Below are 19,326 nucleotides of genomic sequence, written 5' to 3' on the forward strand. Positions count from 1 at the left end.
CAGAGGAGAATGCTGAAAGTGATCAAATGCAGATAAAACGATAGCGCTACAAAGACTTTTTTCCCCTCTTTTTGAAGAGCAGACATTATCCACTTCAGTATTAACAAAACACGTTGAGAGAGCAACACTTCCTGCTAACAGTGAGCCCCTCAAATGTCTTCTAGATTATATAAATGTATGTAAACACCTCAACACACATTGGCATATCTCTTAACGCCTTTTAAACGACCCATAACCTCTGATAACTTTCGTATTTGGTGAAAAGTTTCCATTTTCTCTTCACAGCAAAATGGAAACATCTGCTGAAAAGGAGAGTGTGAGAGCAGGCAAGAAAGGGAAACAAAGATTTCTTGTGACTTCCTCACTTTGCTCTGTAGCATTTTTATAGCGTGTGTGTGTGTGTGTGTGTGTGTGTGTGTGTGTGTGTGTGTGTGTGTGTGTGTGTGTGTGTGTGTGTGTGTGTGTGTGTGTGTGTGTGTGTGTGTGTGTGTGTGTGTGTGTGTGTGTGTGTGTGTGTGTGTGTGTGTGTGTGTGTGTGAGAGAGAGAGAGAGAGAAGCTTTTCTGGTCGCAGCTCTGCACCGCTGCACCTGCTCTTTAGGCTGCAAGCACGAGAGAGGAGATGCATGCGAAGCGCTCGACAGGAAGAAGCCTCATACCTTATTGAGAGCGACAAAAGAGTTCAGCTCGGTTTGTTGAAAGACAGTGAATCTGCAACAGAAACGAGCTGATTTGTACCTGAAACTAAACCCGCTTTGTTGGTAAGTTGCAGTCAAAACTTATAACTGTTTAAGGACTTTAAAAAAAAAAGGGAAGCACACTGCTTCGTACTCTTCAAACTCTGTGAAAATAATAACAGCTGATCCACTATACTATATCGGAAGTTATTCACAATGTGTCTGTTGCTGTTGTTATTTGTATATTCTTTTTAAATACTGGTGTAGGAGGGTGTTTGTGTGTGAGCGTATTTGAGGGTGGGAGACAGTTTACACTTATTTCTCGTATGTTGGCAGAGTAAGCCAGGAAGACCCCCTCTCCTGTGTTAATACTGTCTATTGTGAGCGTGTGCAGGCTGGATGTGGTGAGCAGTACGTCTGCGATGGAACTATTTAGGGAAACTTTGGACCGGAAAGTGTGTAAAGGAAAGAATAATGAGAGAAAACAGAGGTACAAGGCATTACTCTACAATAAAAGACGTCAGACCTGCCTGCTGCTTTATTGTTGAAATCCGATACTTTGTCAAATCTTTTCTTCCAAACAAAGTGTTTCTGCTGCTGTGGGCTGAACATAACGCTGTCGATTAAGATATTAGCAGTGTGGGTGAATGATGAGGTAACAAAAGACATTTCTTTCTCTTTTTCTTCTGCAGGTGGCGAGTGGACCTGACCAAACGGGAAGCAGCAGGCACTGAAGAGTGCAGACGAATGGATGCCATGTTAGAAAGGTTGATAGAGCCTCTGATACAAAGAGGACTCCGGCTCCAGTGAGGATCCTCTCGACCTTATTCTGAAGGAATGAGCACCACCAAAACACACATCTGCACACCGGGACGGACCCCTGCAACCAGACACATCTGCATATTCTCCTCAATCTTCTTTATTTACACTTAACAACTTGACTTGGGACAAAGTGTGGCACCTCACAGAGACGTCCAAGGTTTGAGAAAATTCAACCAACCGTGAATGAGGACGGTGTTTGTTGCTTTCACTCAGAGGGGTTTTACATCTTTGCGCGCAGTGCTCCCGTCTCACACCAGCGCCATCGAGACCAGGACAGACATTTCACTGGCAGAGCAGAAAGCTCTGGACCGGAGTGGAGAGACGATTGTTGGACTGGAGTCGGTTTTTCAGGCACCATGCAGTCAGATGACCTCTTCATCCGCAAGTTTCGCCGTCAGAACATGCGGCCGCCTATTGCCACCGTCAACTTTGACCCCAACCGGGAAGCAGGTCTAGTGGAGTGGCCGCCGAGGAGGGAGGCTGATGGAGCTGAGGATGAGAGCCTCACTCCGAGCCGTGTGGGGCTGACGCTGAGGTCGGTGGGCCGCGGCCACATCATGCAGAGAAGTAACAGCGATGTAACCTTAGGAGACTTGGACTCCTCCGGGAAGGCAGGGGGGAAAGCAGCTCGGGCGGTTGGTGAGAAGCTGGGTGCGGGGGCTCAGGGTGATGGGGGTGTGCTGCTACACAGGGAATACGGCAGCCTGTCCTCGCTGGAGAGACAGACTCAAGCACAGGGGCCAAGCACAGACGCTCAGGGGCCCCTGAGTCCAAATGCCCTACGCTTCAAAGACCCTTTCCTGCTTTTGGGCCTGCAGGGCAACCCTCCAGAGCCCGATGGATTCTTTCGTGGTCTGACTGTGTCCACAGGGGACTCCCCAAAACCTGCCAAGCCGCCAAAGCCCGAAGGACTAAGTAAGAAGACTAAACCCCCTCAGATCCCTCAACCAGGTCCTAATGACAACATTGGGGGCGGAGCCTGGGTGAGGAACTTTGCCCACTACGACGTCCAGAGCATCCTGTTTGACCTCACCGAGGCGGCCACAAACAGAGACAGCATTGGACGGAAAAAGAATATAACCTCTGGGGCTTCAGCCGCCTCCCAGCTGCGCCCCCTCTCCCAAGCCACCCCGTCCTCGCCTGCACAGGGCGGGGGAGGCAACGGGGTGAATGCAGATGACCCCGAGCAGTCGCTGCTGCAGGACGAAGGTGATGGCAACGATAACGAGCTCCTGCTCAGCTGCCCCCACTTCCGCAACGAGACGGGGGGAGAAGAGCAGGTGGGTCTCGGTCAATCCCAGGGGAGGCGGGGACTCTGGTCGAGCCTGCGAACCCCCAACGATGCAGTGTCGGTCCTGGAGGAGCCCAGAGAGAGTCACGTCCAACAGCAGGGCAAGAGCAACTACTTTATAGAGCATGCAGATCTGGGAGCCCATTACTATCGCAAATATTTCTACATGAAAGGTACGTGTAGTGAAACTTCTATTTTGTCTGACTCGACTGTTTATGGCCAGTCTATGGAGAATAATATGACGGGGTTAAGAAAGCATTGCTGTCCAGCTGTGTGGATGTACACTGTGGTGCTATTCAATCATTGATGAACCATCCCATTACAACTCTGAACAAGTCTTTATCATGGCACAATGTTTTGAAATTTGTCATCTTATAATTCATGGACTGCCCATAGTTTATTAAAGAGGAGGGGGGGGGGGTCACAAATGGGGTAGGGTCATGTATTGATATGTAAAGGTGGAGGGTTTAGCGGTTAAGGAATTCTTGGGAGGGTCTTGTCATTTTTCTGAATAAAATGCAAGATTCAGCCCCCCTCTACACCCTAATTATTTTAATACATTTCTCTTGGTGTGTTATATTTGAACCCCAACGCTGTCACAGTTGAAATTGACTGTGTTGTCACCGCAGAACACCAGAATTTCTTCGGCATGGACGACCGCCTCGGCCCAGTGGCCATCAGTTTCCGGCGAGAGGAGAAAGACGGATCCAGCGGCGCTCAGTACAATTACAGAATCATCTTTCGCACCACAGAGGTAAACCTGGCGCTTTTCTATCCTCCGAGCTCTCCACCATTTCAGTGCATGTGAAATTGGTTTGCCTGGATGTGACGCCTGTGAATCGTCTCCCCAGATGAAGACACTGCGGGGTTCCATCCTGGAGGAGTCTGTGCCTTCTGCCGCTCGTCACACGACCCCTCGAGGCTTGTCTCCCAAGAGGCTGCTGGAGTTCATCATGCCTGAACTGAACCTGCACTGCCTTCGCTTGGCTTCAAACTCCCCCAAGGTCAGGGACACCCTGCTGAAGCTGGACGAACAGGGGGTGAGTAAGGCTGCCCCTGCTGACACCAAAGACTGTCTGAGAGAAAGCTTTTCAGGACATCGGATACTGACCAATATCTGTTCATTCTTCTCTCTTCTTCCTCTGCCACCATGGTGACTGTTCACTTGAGAAACTGTGACCAGAATGATCTTAGATCATTTCCTGCTGATCGCTTAAACATTCAAGCCCCATCACATTCATTGCAACTTTATTTAGCAGAAGCTGCTGACCATTTAAACCCACACACACACACACACACACTAGATAACCACTCGCTCCACCTTTGAAGTGAGCTACTTCAGTAAAGGAACAACTTTGACGAATCAAACCCTCTGTTTGAAGCATGACACGTGAAGGGGATTAGGAGGTTTAATCGTGTAATGTGTGCTGTGCAGGTGGATAACATTTTACAGCATACATTCTCTCAGACAAGCTTTGTAGCTGTACAGTAAGAAGGCAAATGATCAGGATGCCTCATTAGGTGAAAGGTCTTGAGAGGATAATTATAGACTCTGTGCTTCTCTGTCTTCTAGCTGAATTTCCAGCGGAAGGTTGGGGTGATGTACTGCCGGGCCGGGCAGAGCTCAGAGGAAGACATGTACAACAACGAGAGCTCGGGCCCGGCGTTTGAAGAGTTCCTGGATCTGCTCGGGGAGCGTGTGCGGCTGAAGGGCTGGGAGAAATACAGAGCTCAGCTGGACAACAAGAGTGAGCTGGGGGGGGGAAAAACTGCACCACACCAGCATCTATTGGCTGTATCTCACCTTGTCGCAGGACCATTATCCGAAGGGCATGAGTGCACCACTGAGAGCCTAAGATAACTCCTATCTAGCCGCATGTAATCTGAGTCATGCCTGCAAAATAGCATAGTCACTGCTGATTATCGCCGAGCTGTTTTCCCCTCAGTGAGCGGCAGAGAACAGCAAATCAGACGGACCCTGAATGTGACAATTTGAGTTTAGTCTTTCATTCATAAGCGTTGACTGACTCTGCTGAACCCCTATCCGTCTTTCTCTTTGTGTGATGCCTGTTTCTTGTTTGTCTTTTGCTTGTGTAGCGGATTCAACTGGGACACACTCGCTCTACACGCGCTACCAGGACTATGAGATTATGTTTCACGTGTCTACTATGCTGCCGTACACAGCCAACAACACGCAACAGGTAAAAAATACAACCCATATATATTTCAACAGAGATATGACTCTTGATTTCCTTCTCCTGCCTTTCGTGTTGCCGAACCATTTTTCCAATACCAAGTTTTCTCAAACGTTTCACGTCTATTCGTAATGTAGAATTGCATCAGTCTCGGTACAACCGTCATTACCCATCTCTGGTCAGACGTCATGCTTTTGTAAACGCTTTAGAAAAGGCTTCTGTACTCCGCAACAAGCATGACATAAAAATCCTGCCCCCCAGCGTTCACTCCCACCATGGAGGTATTCACAGTCGCCTCTCAGTCAGGCTGACTGTCAGCTCTTTCTATGAACTTCATGGTTTAAGCCTGTTTGCTGCCACTTACAAAGAGACTGGGCATGCCATGTGAAGATAGACTAAAAGATGAAATAAAACAAAACAAGTTAGTGACGAAGCCCTTACATTCTGCTGCTTTTTGGCAGCAACAGTTTGTGATGTAATAATATCGTGATTAAGCAGTTTTTTAAATTCAGCTTCAGTTCTAGTTTTTTTTGTCATAAAGAAGTGTAATTAATTAACTTAACGTTACAACATTTGTTAATTTCCCAAGAACAGTCATTTTGGAGCATTGAGTTGTGCGAACAACAATAGCAAGATCATGGACACACAAGCTTATTTCAGAGAACACTTAGAGTTGCTTATTTTACGATTCATTTCATTTGACTTCGCCTTGAGTTCAATGAACATCATTAAAAGTAATCTCTTTAGCTGCTTCTTAAACATTTCTTGTAGATTCTTGAGATATGAAACATGGCAAACTGAGATGTGTTTTGTTGACTAAAATGACTCGTGCCTGCTTCTTAAATGAATCTCTCTGTTTCTGTTTTGCCTCTGCAGTTGCTGAGGAAGCGACACATCGGTAACGACATTGTGACGATCGTGTTCCAGGAGCCGGGCGCCCTGCCCTTCACCCCGAAGTCCATCCGCTCTCATTTCCAGCATGTCTTCATCATCGTTCAGGTCCATGAGCCCTGCACTGACAACACCTATTACAGGTCTGATCACACCTCTTCCACTATGCTGTAAATATATACATCTATTTTCACCCTCATGTTTCTTGAGACAATAAATTCATGGCCATCCTGTGTGTCATAGGAAGTAGTGGACTAAAATAAGTTCTGGGCTTTAAGAAAAATACAAAAAAAACAACAATTTTACTGACCATGTCATTCACGATATGCATGTAAGTCAATGTAAAGATGGGTGTTACTATGTGCACTCTTACACATGGGTCTCATACGTCATAGTAGTTATTGGGCCGCTCAGGAGGAAACACAAATCTGTGCTCCTCTGCAGCAGATTCAGTGTAAATGTTTGTTATTCTGGAGAGCACTACAGTCCACAGTCAAGCTTGGAAAAACAAGACATGGATTGAATGCTACTTCTGCACTCTCTCTTACTCTAGCATTCCTGTTTTTCACTCTTTTCCCTCTCAGGGTGGCCGTGACACGGTCTAAAGACATGCCATTATTTGGCCCACTCTTCCCTAAGGGCGCTCGATTCCCCAGCTCTCCCGCCTTCAGAGACTTCCTCCTGGCGAAGGCCGTGAATGCCGAAAACGCTGCGGAGAAGTCAGAAAAGTTCCGCTCCATGGCCACCCGCACACGGCAGGAATACCTGAAGGACCTGGCTGAAAACTATGTGACCACCACACCCATTGATTCCTCCACCAAGTTCCCCCTGCTCTCTCTGGGTGGCAAGCGCAAAGACAAGCTGAAGGGCGCCAAAGGGGCCGAGCTGCACAGTGCTGGGGCGCTGGTGTGGGCTGTGATGGTCAACGGTGGAGATGACGGGGAGGCTGGAGAACTCAGGCTCCCCTGTCTGCTCGGGGTGTCTGCTGAGTCGGTGGTGCTCATCGAGAGGTGCACGCGCAGGGTGGTGTTTAACTGCTCCTGTCGAGACGTCATCGGCTGGAAGGCAGTGACGGAGACTAAGGAGGGGGGGCCCTGCTTGGATATCTTCTACGAGCGTGGGGAGTCTGTTTCAATCAGTGCGATGGAGAGCCAGGCGGAGGATATACGCGAGGTGGTGCAGAGGCTAGAGGTGGGTGATTGTGTTGGTCTTTAAAACTTTTCAGTGGGTGGTTTATGTCTTTCTGATTCATTCATCATCCTCCGCTCATCTGCAGCTGGTGACGCGGGGATGTGAGGCTCTTGAGGTCACCCCCCTGCGCGACGGCGTCGGACAGCCCGGCTTCCTGATGAACGAGGAGGGTTTCGTGACGGAGCTGCAGCGGTTCTGTTACGCTGAGAGCGGCGGCCTGCAGCTGTGGGCTCGCGTGGTGCGACTGTGCGGCCACTCGCTGGTTCACCTGAGCCCCGACGAGAGGACCAGGCTGCTCCGCACTGCGCACAAGATCCACATCACTGTCATCCCGCCTGACGAGAACGGCAAGCCACGCAGGTGGGTGAAGCTGCAGATACGAGGAGGAGGAGGAGGAGGAGAGGGAGAAAGAGAACACTAACAAGGGCACTTATGGGTCAACAGACACAGGGAGAGACTGGAGAAGGGGCTCATGGGTATAAAGCGTGCTCCAGAAAGTGGATAATAGTCCCAGTGAGGCGGTGAGAGAACGTTTTGACAGCAAAGAAGGAGGAGGGGGTCAGTGGGACAAGTCGGTTCAGGAAAACAAGAGCGGTGCCCACACTGGGGCCACGGCTCACTCTGCTGTTGATGACGGCCTGCCATCAGTGGCACACCAGCTGGCCAACAACCAATCAATCCCTCTAATGATCTGTAATCACACCACACTGGCAAAGGGCCTCCCACACTTTCCACTCAGCTGAAGTCAGACAGAGAGCAGAAACAGCTGTGGACACAATTGTTAAAACAAATAAAAACCAATATGAAAGTGGACACCTCTGCAGCTTTAGAGTGGATCCCACTGGTTTATTTATATTTCATTGCTGAAATGCTTGTTCTGTGACAACAAAGCACAGATTGCCACAAAGATGTCATAATTATTGAGAGGAAGTAGAGTTCTGTGTTCCCAAAGGGATATAATCGACAAATATAGCACCTCATATGTCCACCTCATCTTTGTTATGGGCTTCTAGATTCGTGTTATGACTCAGCAGTGGGATGAGAGGCTGGGCCGAAAAGAGAGCTGTGATTGTGAAGTGCGTGCGTCTTCTTACCAAGTATGTTGTTGATTTATGTTCTGCAGAAGTTTCTCCGAGCTGTACCAGAAAGCCATCAAGGATGCGGAGTGTAAACCCGGCGAGGATCAGTCTGGAGAGGCCTGGGTACTGGACGAGAGGGAAGACGAAGATGATGAGGAGGAAGAGGAGGAGGAGGAGGAGGAAGAAGAGGAGGAGGAGGAGAAGGAGGAAGGAGAAGCAAAGGAGGAAAAGCTGAACGAGAGTGGGGTCAATGAAGCGGACATGACGGAGTTGGAGGTGCAGGTGGAGGCCGAAGAGGGCGAAGGACAGTCGTGTGATGAAGGGCAAAGTGAGAGATGTCACGGCTCGCTCCTCACGCCGCCCAGCTTACCTTTGATACGGGCCACTTCTCTGCAGGACCAACCAGCCGTTCAGAGCCAGGAGGGCAGCGGCTCGCAGCTCACACGCAGCTGCTCTTTGGAGAGACAGCCGACCTACAGGGATTCGTGTGATGGGTGAGTGTTACTACAGACCATGCCACTGTTCATTCAAGCTCTCACAGCCTGACATATGAGTGTTTTGAAGATATTATAGAGAGATATATATTATAAATAACAGACAAATGCTGCTTTGAGAGATCTTTAACATCTGCAAACTGGGAGACCGTCAGGTAAAAAGGCTCTGAAATCATCGAGCATGGCTGAAAATATCCTCAAACGGAAGCTGACTCATCACAATTTAATCTCAGAGTCATAGTGCGTCACTTTTCCTGCAAAGGACAGGATACGGTGAAAGGACGCCAAGCAATGTGTCACTCTGCTTCACTGAACTGTGTTTACTTAATGCAAAAGGTTTTAAATGACGTTTCACATTAGAAAATCCACACAGATGATTGGACGGTTGCGCAGTAGATCTTTAACTCTTCAGCAGTAAAACATTCAAATGACACTTTTCTTTTTTAGATTCAAGTTAAGAAATCATGTAAATGTCATCAAAAATCCCTTTTACCATGGTCTGCATTGCATTTCCTCATCCTGTTGAGTATCAAGGTCCGTCTCTGACAGACACAAGAATGTTTGCCAAGTATGAAGCTCCAAGGAGAGAGAACAACGCCGATGTAAAAGCAGAAGTACATGTCTGTGTCTGCCAGACAAATCATTTTAAGCACACTGTGGGTTTCGCCCTGACAACTCCAAAAAGCTACAACAGCTTGAAGCAGAAATTGTGCAGAAGAAAATATTCATGAGGATAATATTGAATTTTTGATGGATGATTTTGTGAGTGCAGGATTGCAAACTCAATCAGGCCTAAACCTAAGCCATCCTGGAGATTGCTCCAGTTTCTGTTTTGACCTCTGGATCGGATGAAAAATGTCACAAAGCATCAACAACAGATTTGCTTTGTGTCCCCCCCCCCCCCTCTGGACAGGCACGTGTATGAAAACGTGGGGCTGAAGCGGGAATGCCACATCTATGACAACGAGCTGAGGGACGCCACACCTGATCTGATCCTGGCTGTCAAACCCAAGGTTCCCCTGGAGGACGAACAGGTGACGGACTGAGACGAGAGGACATCCGAGTAGTCTCTCACGCCAGCGCGCTCCAGCCGCTCTCTGACAGTGTTGTTTCCCCTCTCTCTCTGTCTCGTCTGTCTTCAGTTCATGGCCGCTGAGTGTGGCGACGACAAAGCTTCAGTGAGTGACTCGTCTTCCCGGTTGTCATGTTTAGACCGAGCTGAAAGAAATTCACGAGCCCTAAGTCTTCACAACTCCATCACCAAGAGTAAGTACTTCCCTATTGCTGCTAATCCTTTATTTATATTTGTATATATATCATATAATATGTATAATATATTTATATATGTATAATGCCGTAAATATTAAAATGGCAGCATGTTAAACAGAAAATTAAATGTGTGTCGATTAATTCCGAGACAAAGAGCACAAAGAGATATTATGACCCTGATGGTGCACTCGACACAAAGCTCCATTCTCAGACACAACAGCTGACACGACTGCTCAAACGATGCCAAAATGGAACAATTACACATGTTTGCAAATCATCTCTGCCTCCGCCCCAAAGTCCTTTTTTCCAGATTTGTTTCTGCCTTAAACCCCTCTCTTCATTATCCTCCCTCTGCTCCCCACTGCATCCCCTTTGTCCCTCCTCTTTCATCCCCGCTGCCCCCTATCCCGCTCATCTAATATCACCCCTGCTCTGCTGCCACCCCCTGCCAGGGCTGGGATAAAAGGGGGACAGATGGGTAGTGGGAGGGGTGGAGTTTTAGGCAGCTCCAAATCAAGGAGCCCCTCTTACGCCATCTGCTCTGCCTCCGCTGAGACTATGAGACTCATCATTTATCCGCCATAAGAGCACACTTGCTCATCCTCTCATCTGATTCTTCAGATTTTTGTCAAAGTTTTTATTAAATTTGCATGTAATAATTTACCCAAATGAATTATATTGAGGTCATTGTCTTGTGTTTTAGTATGCCGCCTTGAGTTGAATCTAAACTGATGTCAAACAGATCTTACAAAGTCATAAGCATAAATCAGTGAAACCTGCAGGCACACGACATACATTACATTATAACATTTCCTCCTTGTGCCTCTGAATCTGACCAGCAGTAACACAGCAGCACCCCCCAGTGGTGGCTCTTTGTTACTGTAGACCGGCTGCTCAAAAACCTGCAGTCCCACTGCTCTGCTGTATTGTCCCGTACAAAAGCGAGTTAAATCTCAACCTCCTTTCTCTCAGTTCTCTCAGAGACGACAGAGACCACTGAGGAGGAGTGGCAGTCCATCGCTGACCTGGCCACGGCCTGCCGCAGCATCCTGGAGGCTTTGTCCCGAGAGGGTGAGGAGCTGTTTACCTCACTTACTGTAAATATAAAATAAGATAACAAGCTGTCCGTAGTGGTTAGCACCATCACAAATCATTTTTTGATCCAGACTTTTGTTCCACAATCATAAGATTCAAGTCAGACTCTAAATTTTGGGATGAACTGAAAAGCCCAAGGTGAACCAGACCTTATCACCTGGTTCCAAAATCTTGTAGAAAGTCTGTAGAAAGCCCAGAGTGTTGTTTTTGGAGTGAGATGTTCACCAATCACTCGTGGGTTTAATGTCCATTTGGCCACAATGGCTCTTGCAGTGGATCTGCGCTCTATAATGAAGATGAGTGTATGAATGACAATATGTTCTATACTGAGAGAAAGTGAGCATCTCCTGTCTTTGTCTGCCTCATCTTTTCATTATGGTATGAATGGCTGTATTAAATGATGTTAATGTGGATGATGTTCATTACCACAGACCATAAAGCCGGAGACCCCTCCCAAGCAGGAGCTGACCAGACAGACGGCAAGCTGAGAGACTCAAATGAGAGGTGGGTTGCTATACAGTACAGCTCAATATCTCTGTCGTTAGTCTCTTGTTGTTTTGTCAGAATCACTGCACGCAACCCTTTTCACTACTTCTTTATTCTCTCTCAATTATTTAGACTTTATCGGCAACATCCTCCAACTGTGTGAGTCAATGGGATGGCTTCTCTCGCCCATAAAGAGAGCTCTCTTGCTGACTCAGTGTTGCAGTTATGCGCATGCAGTCACACACACGCACACGCAGCTTGTCTGACTCACTGTCATTGTCATCTTTCTGTAAAACTCCCACTCTGATCCATTTTGTTTCTCTTTTACACTTTGTCCAGCTCCTTGCTCACCTTATTTTAGTCCTCCATGCTGTGTCTGAACATATAAAGTCCAGAACTGTTGGCCAACACCAATGTGAAGCTTTTCTTCAAAGGAAGTCTTTACAGGCGCAGTTCATGCCCCCCGACGTCTTGTAGTCAGTATTGATGACTATTTCACCTTTCAATTTGGCTCCAACGAGCGTGTAAAATGTTTCATAAAAGACACTCATACAGAATATATGATCACAAGATGTGGAAAATATATACAGTATATATATTTCCTTTTTCAGTACAGTTGAATAAAAGAGAGATTCGGATAAGTGACTACAATAAAAAAACACACTGCCAACCTCCTTCAAAATAAGTATGTCTACAAATAGCACAAATGAGCTTCAAACCAACCAAAATGATAAGATAAATGGTCATATAATTAAATATCAAACTCAAAACGCACTATTGTGCCAAAAACGTCTGACGTCAATGCCATCTTCTTTCCTCAAAATGCATCATCATGCTGTTCACATCACCAGAAGCGTTCGTTATATATAACTGCAATCAGACGAAATGCATCATGGGGATGACGTCTCTCGCTGGAAATGGGGCTGCTTGTCAACCTAGCAGTTACAGCAAATTGATCTCTGAGTACGACAGGTTTGAAGGCAGCAGGGACGATGCCTGCGAGCGCTGAAGCTGCCACAGTGGAAGTCGAGATCAATCAAGCAAAGTGAAACAGTTCACCTGCTGAAATGAGATGAGGGCGGTGTTATAACAGGAGAGAAATACAAGACAAACCTTTCCGTAAAATACACCAGAGATGACATTCATCTTGTTCACTTGTGACTTGGAAAACAAATGAATTGAGACTTTCTCTGATTACAATACTTTCTTTTGACAAAGTGTCACTGCCTCTCTTGCGTTGCAGTGACTCTCCAGGCCACCTAGAAGAGAAGGTGTCGCAGCTGGAGTCCATGCTGAAGAGGCTGCAGGATGACCTGCAAAAGGTGCTTTGACTTTCATGAACGTTTTTCTCTGTCATAATGTTTTCAGTGAGCTCCATGGGAGAGTCAGCAGGTAGGAAAAAGTATTCAAATTGTTCGGCTTCTGTCGCTGCTGCGAGATTATTTGTATTTTCTGATGCAGGCTTTTGTTCACTTGTACAAATCCTCCCGTCCATTCGGCCATTTCAATCGCAGCGGGCTCACTGTGGCTGCACTGAATACAGAAACACATTTACATTTAATTCATTCAATAATTTAGTCCTAATGTTGGACATTTGTACGGCAACATTTCAGATTTGTAAATCCCCCAATATCATACTTACAAAAATGTATGTCCGACAACTCCTGTTGTCATTATTTTATTATTTTCTGCTGATCCGTGGATGTAGATGTCAAAGAATACTGGATGTGATGAACTCCTTATTCTTAATCTCGATCTCGGAAGCAGCCGCTTGACAGAAAACAAACAAAATTCTCAAAACAAAGTCGTGTTGAGAGTCTTTGGTCAACAGTGAATATGTCTCTGTGCCTCGACACATATTATATCAATGTACCATTCAGTCTATGGACTCTCAAGAATAATGATAAAGTATCCATGTAGTGCTCAAACAACAACTAATAATAATTCTATTGACAGATAAAATAAACTGATTAATTGTCTATCGTATATATATGAAGCACAAATGAATCGTTCTTGGTTCCAGCTTCTAAAATGTGAAAATTGACTATATTTGGGTTTTGAACTGTTGGTCATACAAACAGACCATTTAAAGCTGTCACCTTGGGCTCTGTGCATTTCTCACTGTATTTTGTACATTTTATATGTCAAACAATTATTTAAAAATAGATTATTCAATCATGAAAATGATCATTAATTGCGACCTTTGACCAATTGTAGGTGATTAGTTGCTTACTCAGTCTGACCAGCAGGCCAGACCACAAAGCACTGAGACTACAGACTATAATTGAAGTTCTGAACTCTGATTATTCTGTCAAAAGAAATGATCAGTTCAGTGGATTGTTTCTTTTCCCCCACTGCAGCGTGATGTGCTTCTCTACACTGTTTGTGTTGTTTTATTTCAAGCTCTGTGTTTATGTGTGCCCACTAGTTTCCTTAAAGCCACCGCTGTACCTGTCGCTCCCCTCCCGTTCCTGCCACAGCGATCTGAGCGACGGCTTTTGTTTTGTTGTGTGCCGATGTCTTTCAGGAGAAGGAGGACAAGGCGGTGCTGCAGGCCGAGGTGCAGAGCCTCAGGCAGAACAACCAGCGGCTGCAGGAGGAGTCGCAGAGCACAGTGGCTCGCCTCATCAAAGTCACCGAGCTGCTGTGCAACGTCAACAAGCCCTGTTAGCTTCACCGCTGCACGCACAAACGCACAAATCAGCAGAAAGATGCAAGTCGTACAACGTGCTCGCTCGCTCCGTAGACAGATTTTGTTCGTAAATATTTGCAAAGGCAGACACACACACACACACGCATCCTGCTCAATCTGTGTGTAACCACAGTCTCGATCCTGAATCATGGACCTGCCTTTTGGTGAGGGAGTATGCAAATCAACCCATGAAAAAGAACAAAATGACATTTCCAACATCCCATGACCTGCATAGACTGACCGACGTGCAGCTCTCAGGCTGCCACGTTGGCGTGCTATGCCGGAGTGCTTCTCTCGGTGTATGTGATACAGTATGTGTGTGGATGTGTGCGTGTGTGTGTGTGTGTCTGTGTGTGTGCATCTCTTACTGTACCTCCTTGCTTCAAATACTTGACAAGCTGGGCTGAATAGCACTTGCATAAAAAGTGGCAATTAAGACTGAGAGACACTGTATAGCATGTTTGGTGGTGTCTTATCTGAAATGACCAAAAGTGTGTATATACGTATATATACTGTATCACCAATAATATATGTGAACAGTAGTATCGCTATCCTCTCTGCCAGACGTTTAGTTGCCGTGTCTGAGTGTGGTTCTGCCCGGCGCTGATAGTGTGGAAGGCCTTGAAACAAAACAAGACAAGAAAAACAAAAAAAAAGGGGGGAAGATGACAATGACAAGCCCGTAGGCAGCCTTCTACTTCAAAAGATGTAATGATGCCAACTGACTGGCCTGAGAGCAAGGCCCGTTACGTAAGGACATAATTCTCTGCCCGCCTCACTTCTCAGTAGTACTGTCTTTTAGACACTGGAGTTTTTCGGGAGAAAGGATTTTAACACCCTTACATAAAAGGGATGTAACCTGGAAATGTCATTAAAAAAAGGAACTGAGCATGCTTGTTCCTCCTGGAAGTATGTTACAAACAGTGTAAAAGGGGATACTGAAAAGGGTTTTTACCCCTCCTGAAAACGCAAACAATGGCAGGAAAAGAGCTGCTTCAGCTTCCTTCCACGATTGCCTGTAGCTGTTTTCTTCTAGCCTCACTATTGTAGCAGCCATACTGTAGAAGATCTCCTCCTACAGGCCTGAACCACAAAATGCCAAAAGGCAGCTTTTACTTTCAGCTGGCAACATAGCTTTAGGTGTCAGAATAAAACACCTTGAACCAATAGTAAAATACAGGATATTGTATTTAAATATGTTTTGTGTTTGGCGGATGTCTACAGTGACTATTTTGGGTAATTGTTTAGTGTGGCTTATGAGTGGTAGCGGTAAGGACACTTGGTGAAATCTTACCATTCCACCCCGATGTGTGTTTGTATGTGTTTCTGTGTCGTTCTTGCACTTTTTTTTGTTGTTGTAAAATCAGCACTGGACAGGGCACATAGTGAACCTTATTTAGCCCAGGTTATGTCTTGCTCAACATAAGAAGGTGGATAAAGATCTCATCCCCCTGCCACCACCTTTACCTCACCTTTTTGTGTCCACTGCTGTTGGCGCCAACAGCAGTAACGTGTGTTCAGAGGAGTCGGACTGCTTCTCCTCAGTGCCAACGAAAAGCGCAGGCAGCTCTCCCGAATCCCACTGAAATCCAACGAAACTGACCACAAATTAATCTCCAACTACAAACTCTATACTCCGACAAAAAGGGATGCCAAACGTTCGTCAGTCACACCGACTCTCTTGTTTCTTGTACAAACTTCCTCTTGTAATTTTATTTTAGAGTCACTGTGAATACCTGGTACCAGCATATTAAGATACAATATATACAGATTAAATTATGAATCTAAACTTCATCAGTATGTGAAGATACTGTATGTGTACAGCTGAACTGTTTCATGTTACTTCGTGCATTGGGTTGCGTATGCCCTCCTTTTTGCAGGATGATTATGCAGAGAAGTGTTAATCGTGACCATGCAGGCGTCTTGTTTCATCTCCTGGACATGCTGAAGCCTCATGACTGAGCGGGGAGACGGTGGTGTGAGAAGACCTGTGTTACTGTGTCTTGTATAGTTATTTAGATTGTAGGAGGTTGGTCAAGCATGAGAATGTGCCAAGCAACTTCCAAGCCCCCCCCCCCCCCCCCCCCCCCCTCTGTTTGTGTGTATGTATAAAAATGTAACTTATTAATCATGCAAATGTGGATTTTCTTGTAGCTGTTTTAACTGGAGGGAAGTCTTGAGGGAAAAAATGTGAAATAGGGCAGAAAGGAAAAGTGGGCTTGGTTATAAATTGAAGTTTCTTTTGTCGAAAACCAACAACCGTGATATGACAAAATACTCTCTGCTAAATGTGACGATGGTTCTTTTTATCATTCTGATTTTGAGCTATTTCAGCTATAGCTCTTGAATATAATAAGGTCGTAAGACACCATTAGGTACGCCTTAATGAGTGAAACTCTTCTTTTGGAATGGATGTTTAAATTGGTCATACTGGTCTTATCTGAAGGCTTATTCCTCTGACTTTGTGCCTACCAGGAAATGTAATGTATGGTAACCCAGCTTAGTGACCTCATTTCTTTGTCTTTGGTTGCACTTACTGAGGGTTTTGTTTTGTGGCAGATGAAGGATTTCCAAAGAGACCGTTGCAACATCTGGTCTGTCATCCGCTGTGCGAGGAAATGTCATTGAGTAACACATGATCCAAAAGACAAGATGATGATGATGATGATAATAATAGATGTGTGTTGAGGCTCAGTGATTACCACCGATGGTTCAAGGAAGCAAACTGACAAATATATGATTTTTCAAAGCAAATTAAAAGGAAAAAGTTGCTGAAAATGACCCATGTTGCATTGAAATCAAGTTTAAGTTGATGTGAATGTGCGGAATGGCGTATGCTTCCTCTAAAAGGATGATTATTTTGGTCTTTAAATATTTTAAAAAATGAATTGTCTCAGAAAATCCAATGGCGTATTTGAAAAAAAGAAAAGAAATCTGATTGTGGCTGAGTTGATGCAGATGTTTTGTCGACACTGACTTTGAGATATTTGTGTGTAGCTGCCTTTAAGATTTGATAGAATGATGGTGGGGGTGTTTCTGGTTTTGGTTTCTGTGAGATAAACAACTCCAAAAAAAGGAAATACCTGCAGTGAGCATTCAGGTTTTTTTAAATATTTATGTTGTCTCACCAACATAGACAGCGGAGAAAGATCACTGTTCAAAACGTTCATTTGTTGAACTTGTGTTTGGAGAAAAAACAAGATGTAAACGTAAGATTTTAGCTATCATGTGCTCACTCTGCACCTCGATTTACGTTGCAATCAACAAAAAACAATTCAAAGGAAAAATTAAGTTATGAGTATTATTTTGTCTTTATTGATTTGCACGATTGAAATGCGAAGCAGGGATGGAAAGTCTTTAGAAATTAGACTCTATTGTGAATGTATGGTGTTCATGTAAACTCACAGAGGGCATGTTAGGAATATGACATGGTTAGGATCTAGAGGTGGCTTCGATGACGCCAGAGAGTTAGATCCTCATTTGTCCAGGAGCACAACCTCTTGAGGATCTCACGTCCTGGACTGATGGTGGAGGTGAAACAGAGCTGAAACAACAGCTGACAGCCGCCCACGAAGAAACTGTTTTAAGGTGTGCCGGCAACAACACGATTTGTCAGACAAAGGTCATGGCCAGATCAGATTGACTGAGAAGAAGAGTGTAAAAGTTGGATCAAAACACAAGAAATTTGTATCAACAGAAACTCACAAAAGGAAAAGTATTATACAAATATATATACAGTCTATTTAACTGGGCAATATTCTTGAGGTACAAAATGATTTTGTTTTTTAGTTTAAATCTGCATTTACACTGAAAATTACATCTCCAAACAATAAGCCAGCATCATCATCAAATAGCAAGCAAATAGATGCCATTATATGATTTTGGGGAAAAGTCATAGTAAATCTCAGCCGAATACAGTTAACTGCATTTATTCCATATCAACCTGCAGGGATTCAGTCATACCTGCTGGGTATTTGCAGTGATGTTGTACATCAATCAGTTACAATGAAACCCAGCAGCTCTGAGAAGAAGGATTAAAAAGCACTCATCTCTTCACAAACTGCTTCATGTTCTAAATCAGATTTCCGTGGTTGCACGATAGACGAAAAACATTTTAATCCTTTTTTTATGATCAGAAATGTGTTTGTTGCTTAAAACACAGCTCATTAGTCAATAACATAGATCCGCTTTTGAGGGAATTTGACAAGACGTCAACTCATTTGAGGTTAATCATATTACATTGAGATTAATAACTGATGAGAATCTTTGAAAAGATCATTTAATCTCAACCTTCTAATCTCAATATAATAGTATTGAGATTAAGGCTAAAACATTGTCAGCAAAATGCTGAGGATTATTAAGTGTTATACTCCAGGTGTGTCGACGTTAAACCGGTTCAGCCGTATAGAACTTCATCACAACCTTCAACAGATCCAAGATAAAGACAGTTTAACTGCCTGTTGCTGAGCTCTGTCCCTGACCCTTCGAAACCTCTCTGTTCAGTCATAGCACAGCTTTGTTTGTCGAGATATTCTCTGTTTAACATACAGGGAACTGACAGTAAACTATAGAGCCTCTTCTGTTTAATCTGGTTCACGTTTTGAAATGATTAGACTGCATTTATGCATATTTACACCATACACCACCACCTTCTACCAACTCTTTACTATAATACAATCATTTATGTACATTTAAATACTGCATTTTTGATTGAGATTCATTCCAAGATATAAGAATAGAACCAGCCTGTATCACATAAACACATACAGAGATTTAGAGTAACATTATATAGCTTTAAACCAGTTTGAAATCCTGATGGGATGCACATTCCCATCTCCCTGACTTGAGCTTGAGGTAAGACAAATACACTTTCCATAGCTGGTTCCATGATCATAATACAGCACGGCAACATCATACAAACATTCGCCAGTACTCTGTCCTCTGGAAGGCTTTCCTAAACACCAGCCGCAGAAAAACGCTCCATCTTCCCTGCCCTGACAGCAGGAGGAGAGCTGGCGACAACAATGCCCCGGCCTATGTCTTTATTTGGGGTTGGAGCGCAGGACGGACTCTTCACTCGGGGCTGTGTGTCACACACCGCTCAAGGACTTAACACCAGTTTGACTCATCCGTGTTCTGTAAATAC

The 19,326-nt window shown here is 45.0% G+C and overlaps 1 protein-coding gene across 2 annotated transcripts; it reads left to right on the plus strand.

Annotated features, from left to right (window-relative positions):
* Positions 1-665: 665 nt before the first annotated feature.
* On the plus strand, positions 666-16,942 carry sipa1 (signal-induced proliferation-associated 1). Of its 2 annotated transcripts, none has more exons than XM_079284078.1 (16): positions 666-759; positions 1,368-2,961; positions 3,418-3,542; positions 3,640-3,828; positions 4,362-4,536; positions 4,886-4,989; positions 5,860-6,017; positions 6,459-7,065; positions 7,151-7,425; positions 8,189-8,638; positions 9,552-9,672; positions 9,781-9,904; positions 10,880-10,978; positions 11,434-11,506; positions 12,732-12,810; positions 14,016-16,942. In XM_079284078.1, exons 2-16 carry the CDS (start codon positions 1,854-1,856, stop codon positions 14,157-14,159), a joined length of 3,831 nt encoding a protein of 1,276 aa, XP_079140204.1. In that variant the 5' UTR covers positions 666-759; positions 1,368-1,853; the 3' UTR covers positions 14,160-16,942. The 2 variants fall into 2 exon arrangements, with proteins under 2 accessions (XP_079140204.1, XP_079140205.1); XM_079284079.1 differs by having other exon boundaries at positions 13,917-14,048.
* The last annotated feature ends 2,384 nt before the right edge of the window (positions 16,943-19,326 follow it).

This window comes from Melanostigma gelatinosum, assembly GCF_949748355.1.
Source record: "Melanostigma gelatinosum genome assembly, chromosome: 14".
NCBI lineage: Eukaryota > Metazoa > Chordata > Actinopteri > Perciformes > Zoarcidae > Melanostigma > Melanostigma gelatinosum.

Excerpts from the sequence above, each read along its gene's own strand:
- sipa1 (XM_079284078.1), top strand. The coding sequence starts at position 1,854 with ATGCAGTCAGATGACCTCTTCATCCGCAAGTTTCGCCGTCAGAACATG. Across the intron at positions 8,639-9,551 it reads TACAGGGATTCGTGTGATGG|GCACGTGTATGAAAACGTGG; the intron begins GTGAGTGTTACT and ends CCCTCTGGACAG. Across the intron at positions 11,507-12,731 it reads CTGAGAGACTCAAATGAGAG|TGACTCTCCAGGCCACCTAG; the intron begins GTGGGTTGCTAT and ends CTTGCGTTGCAG.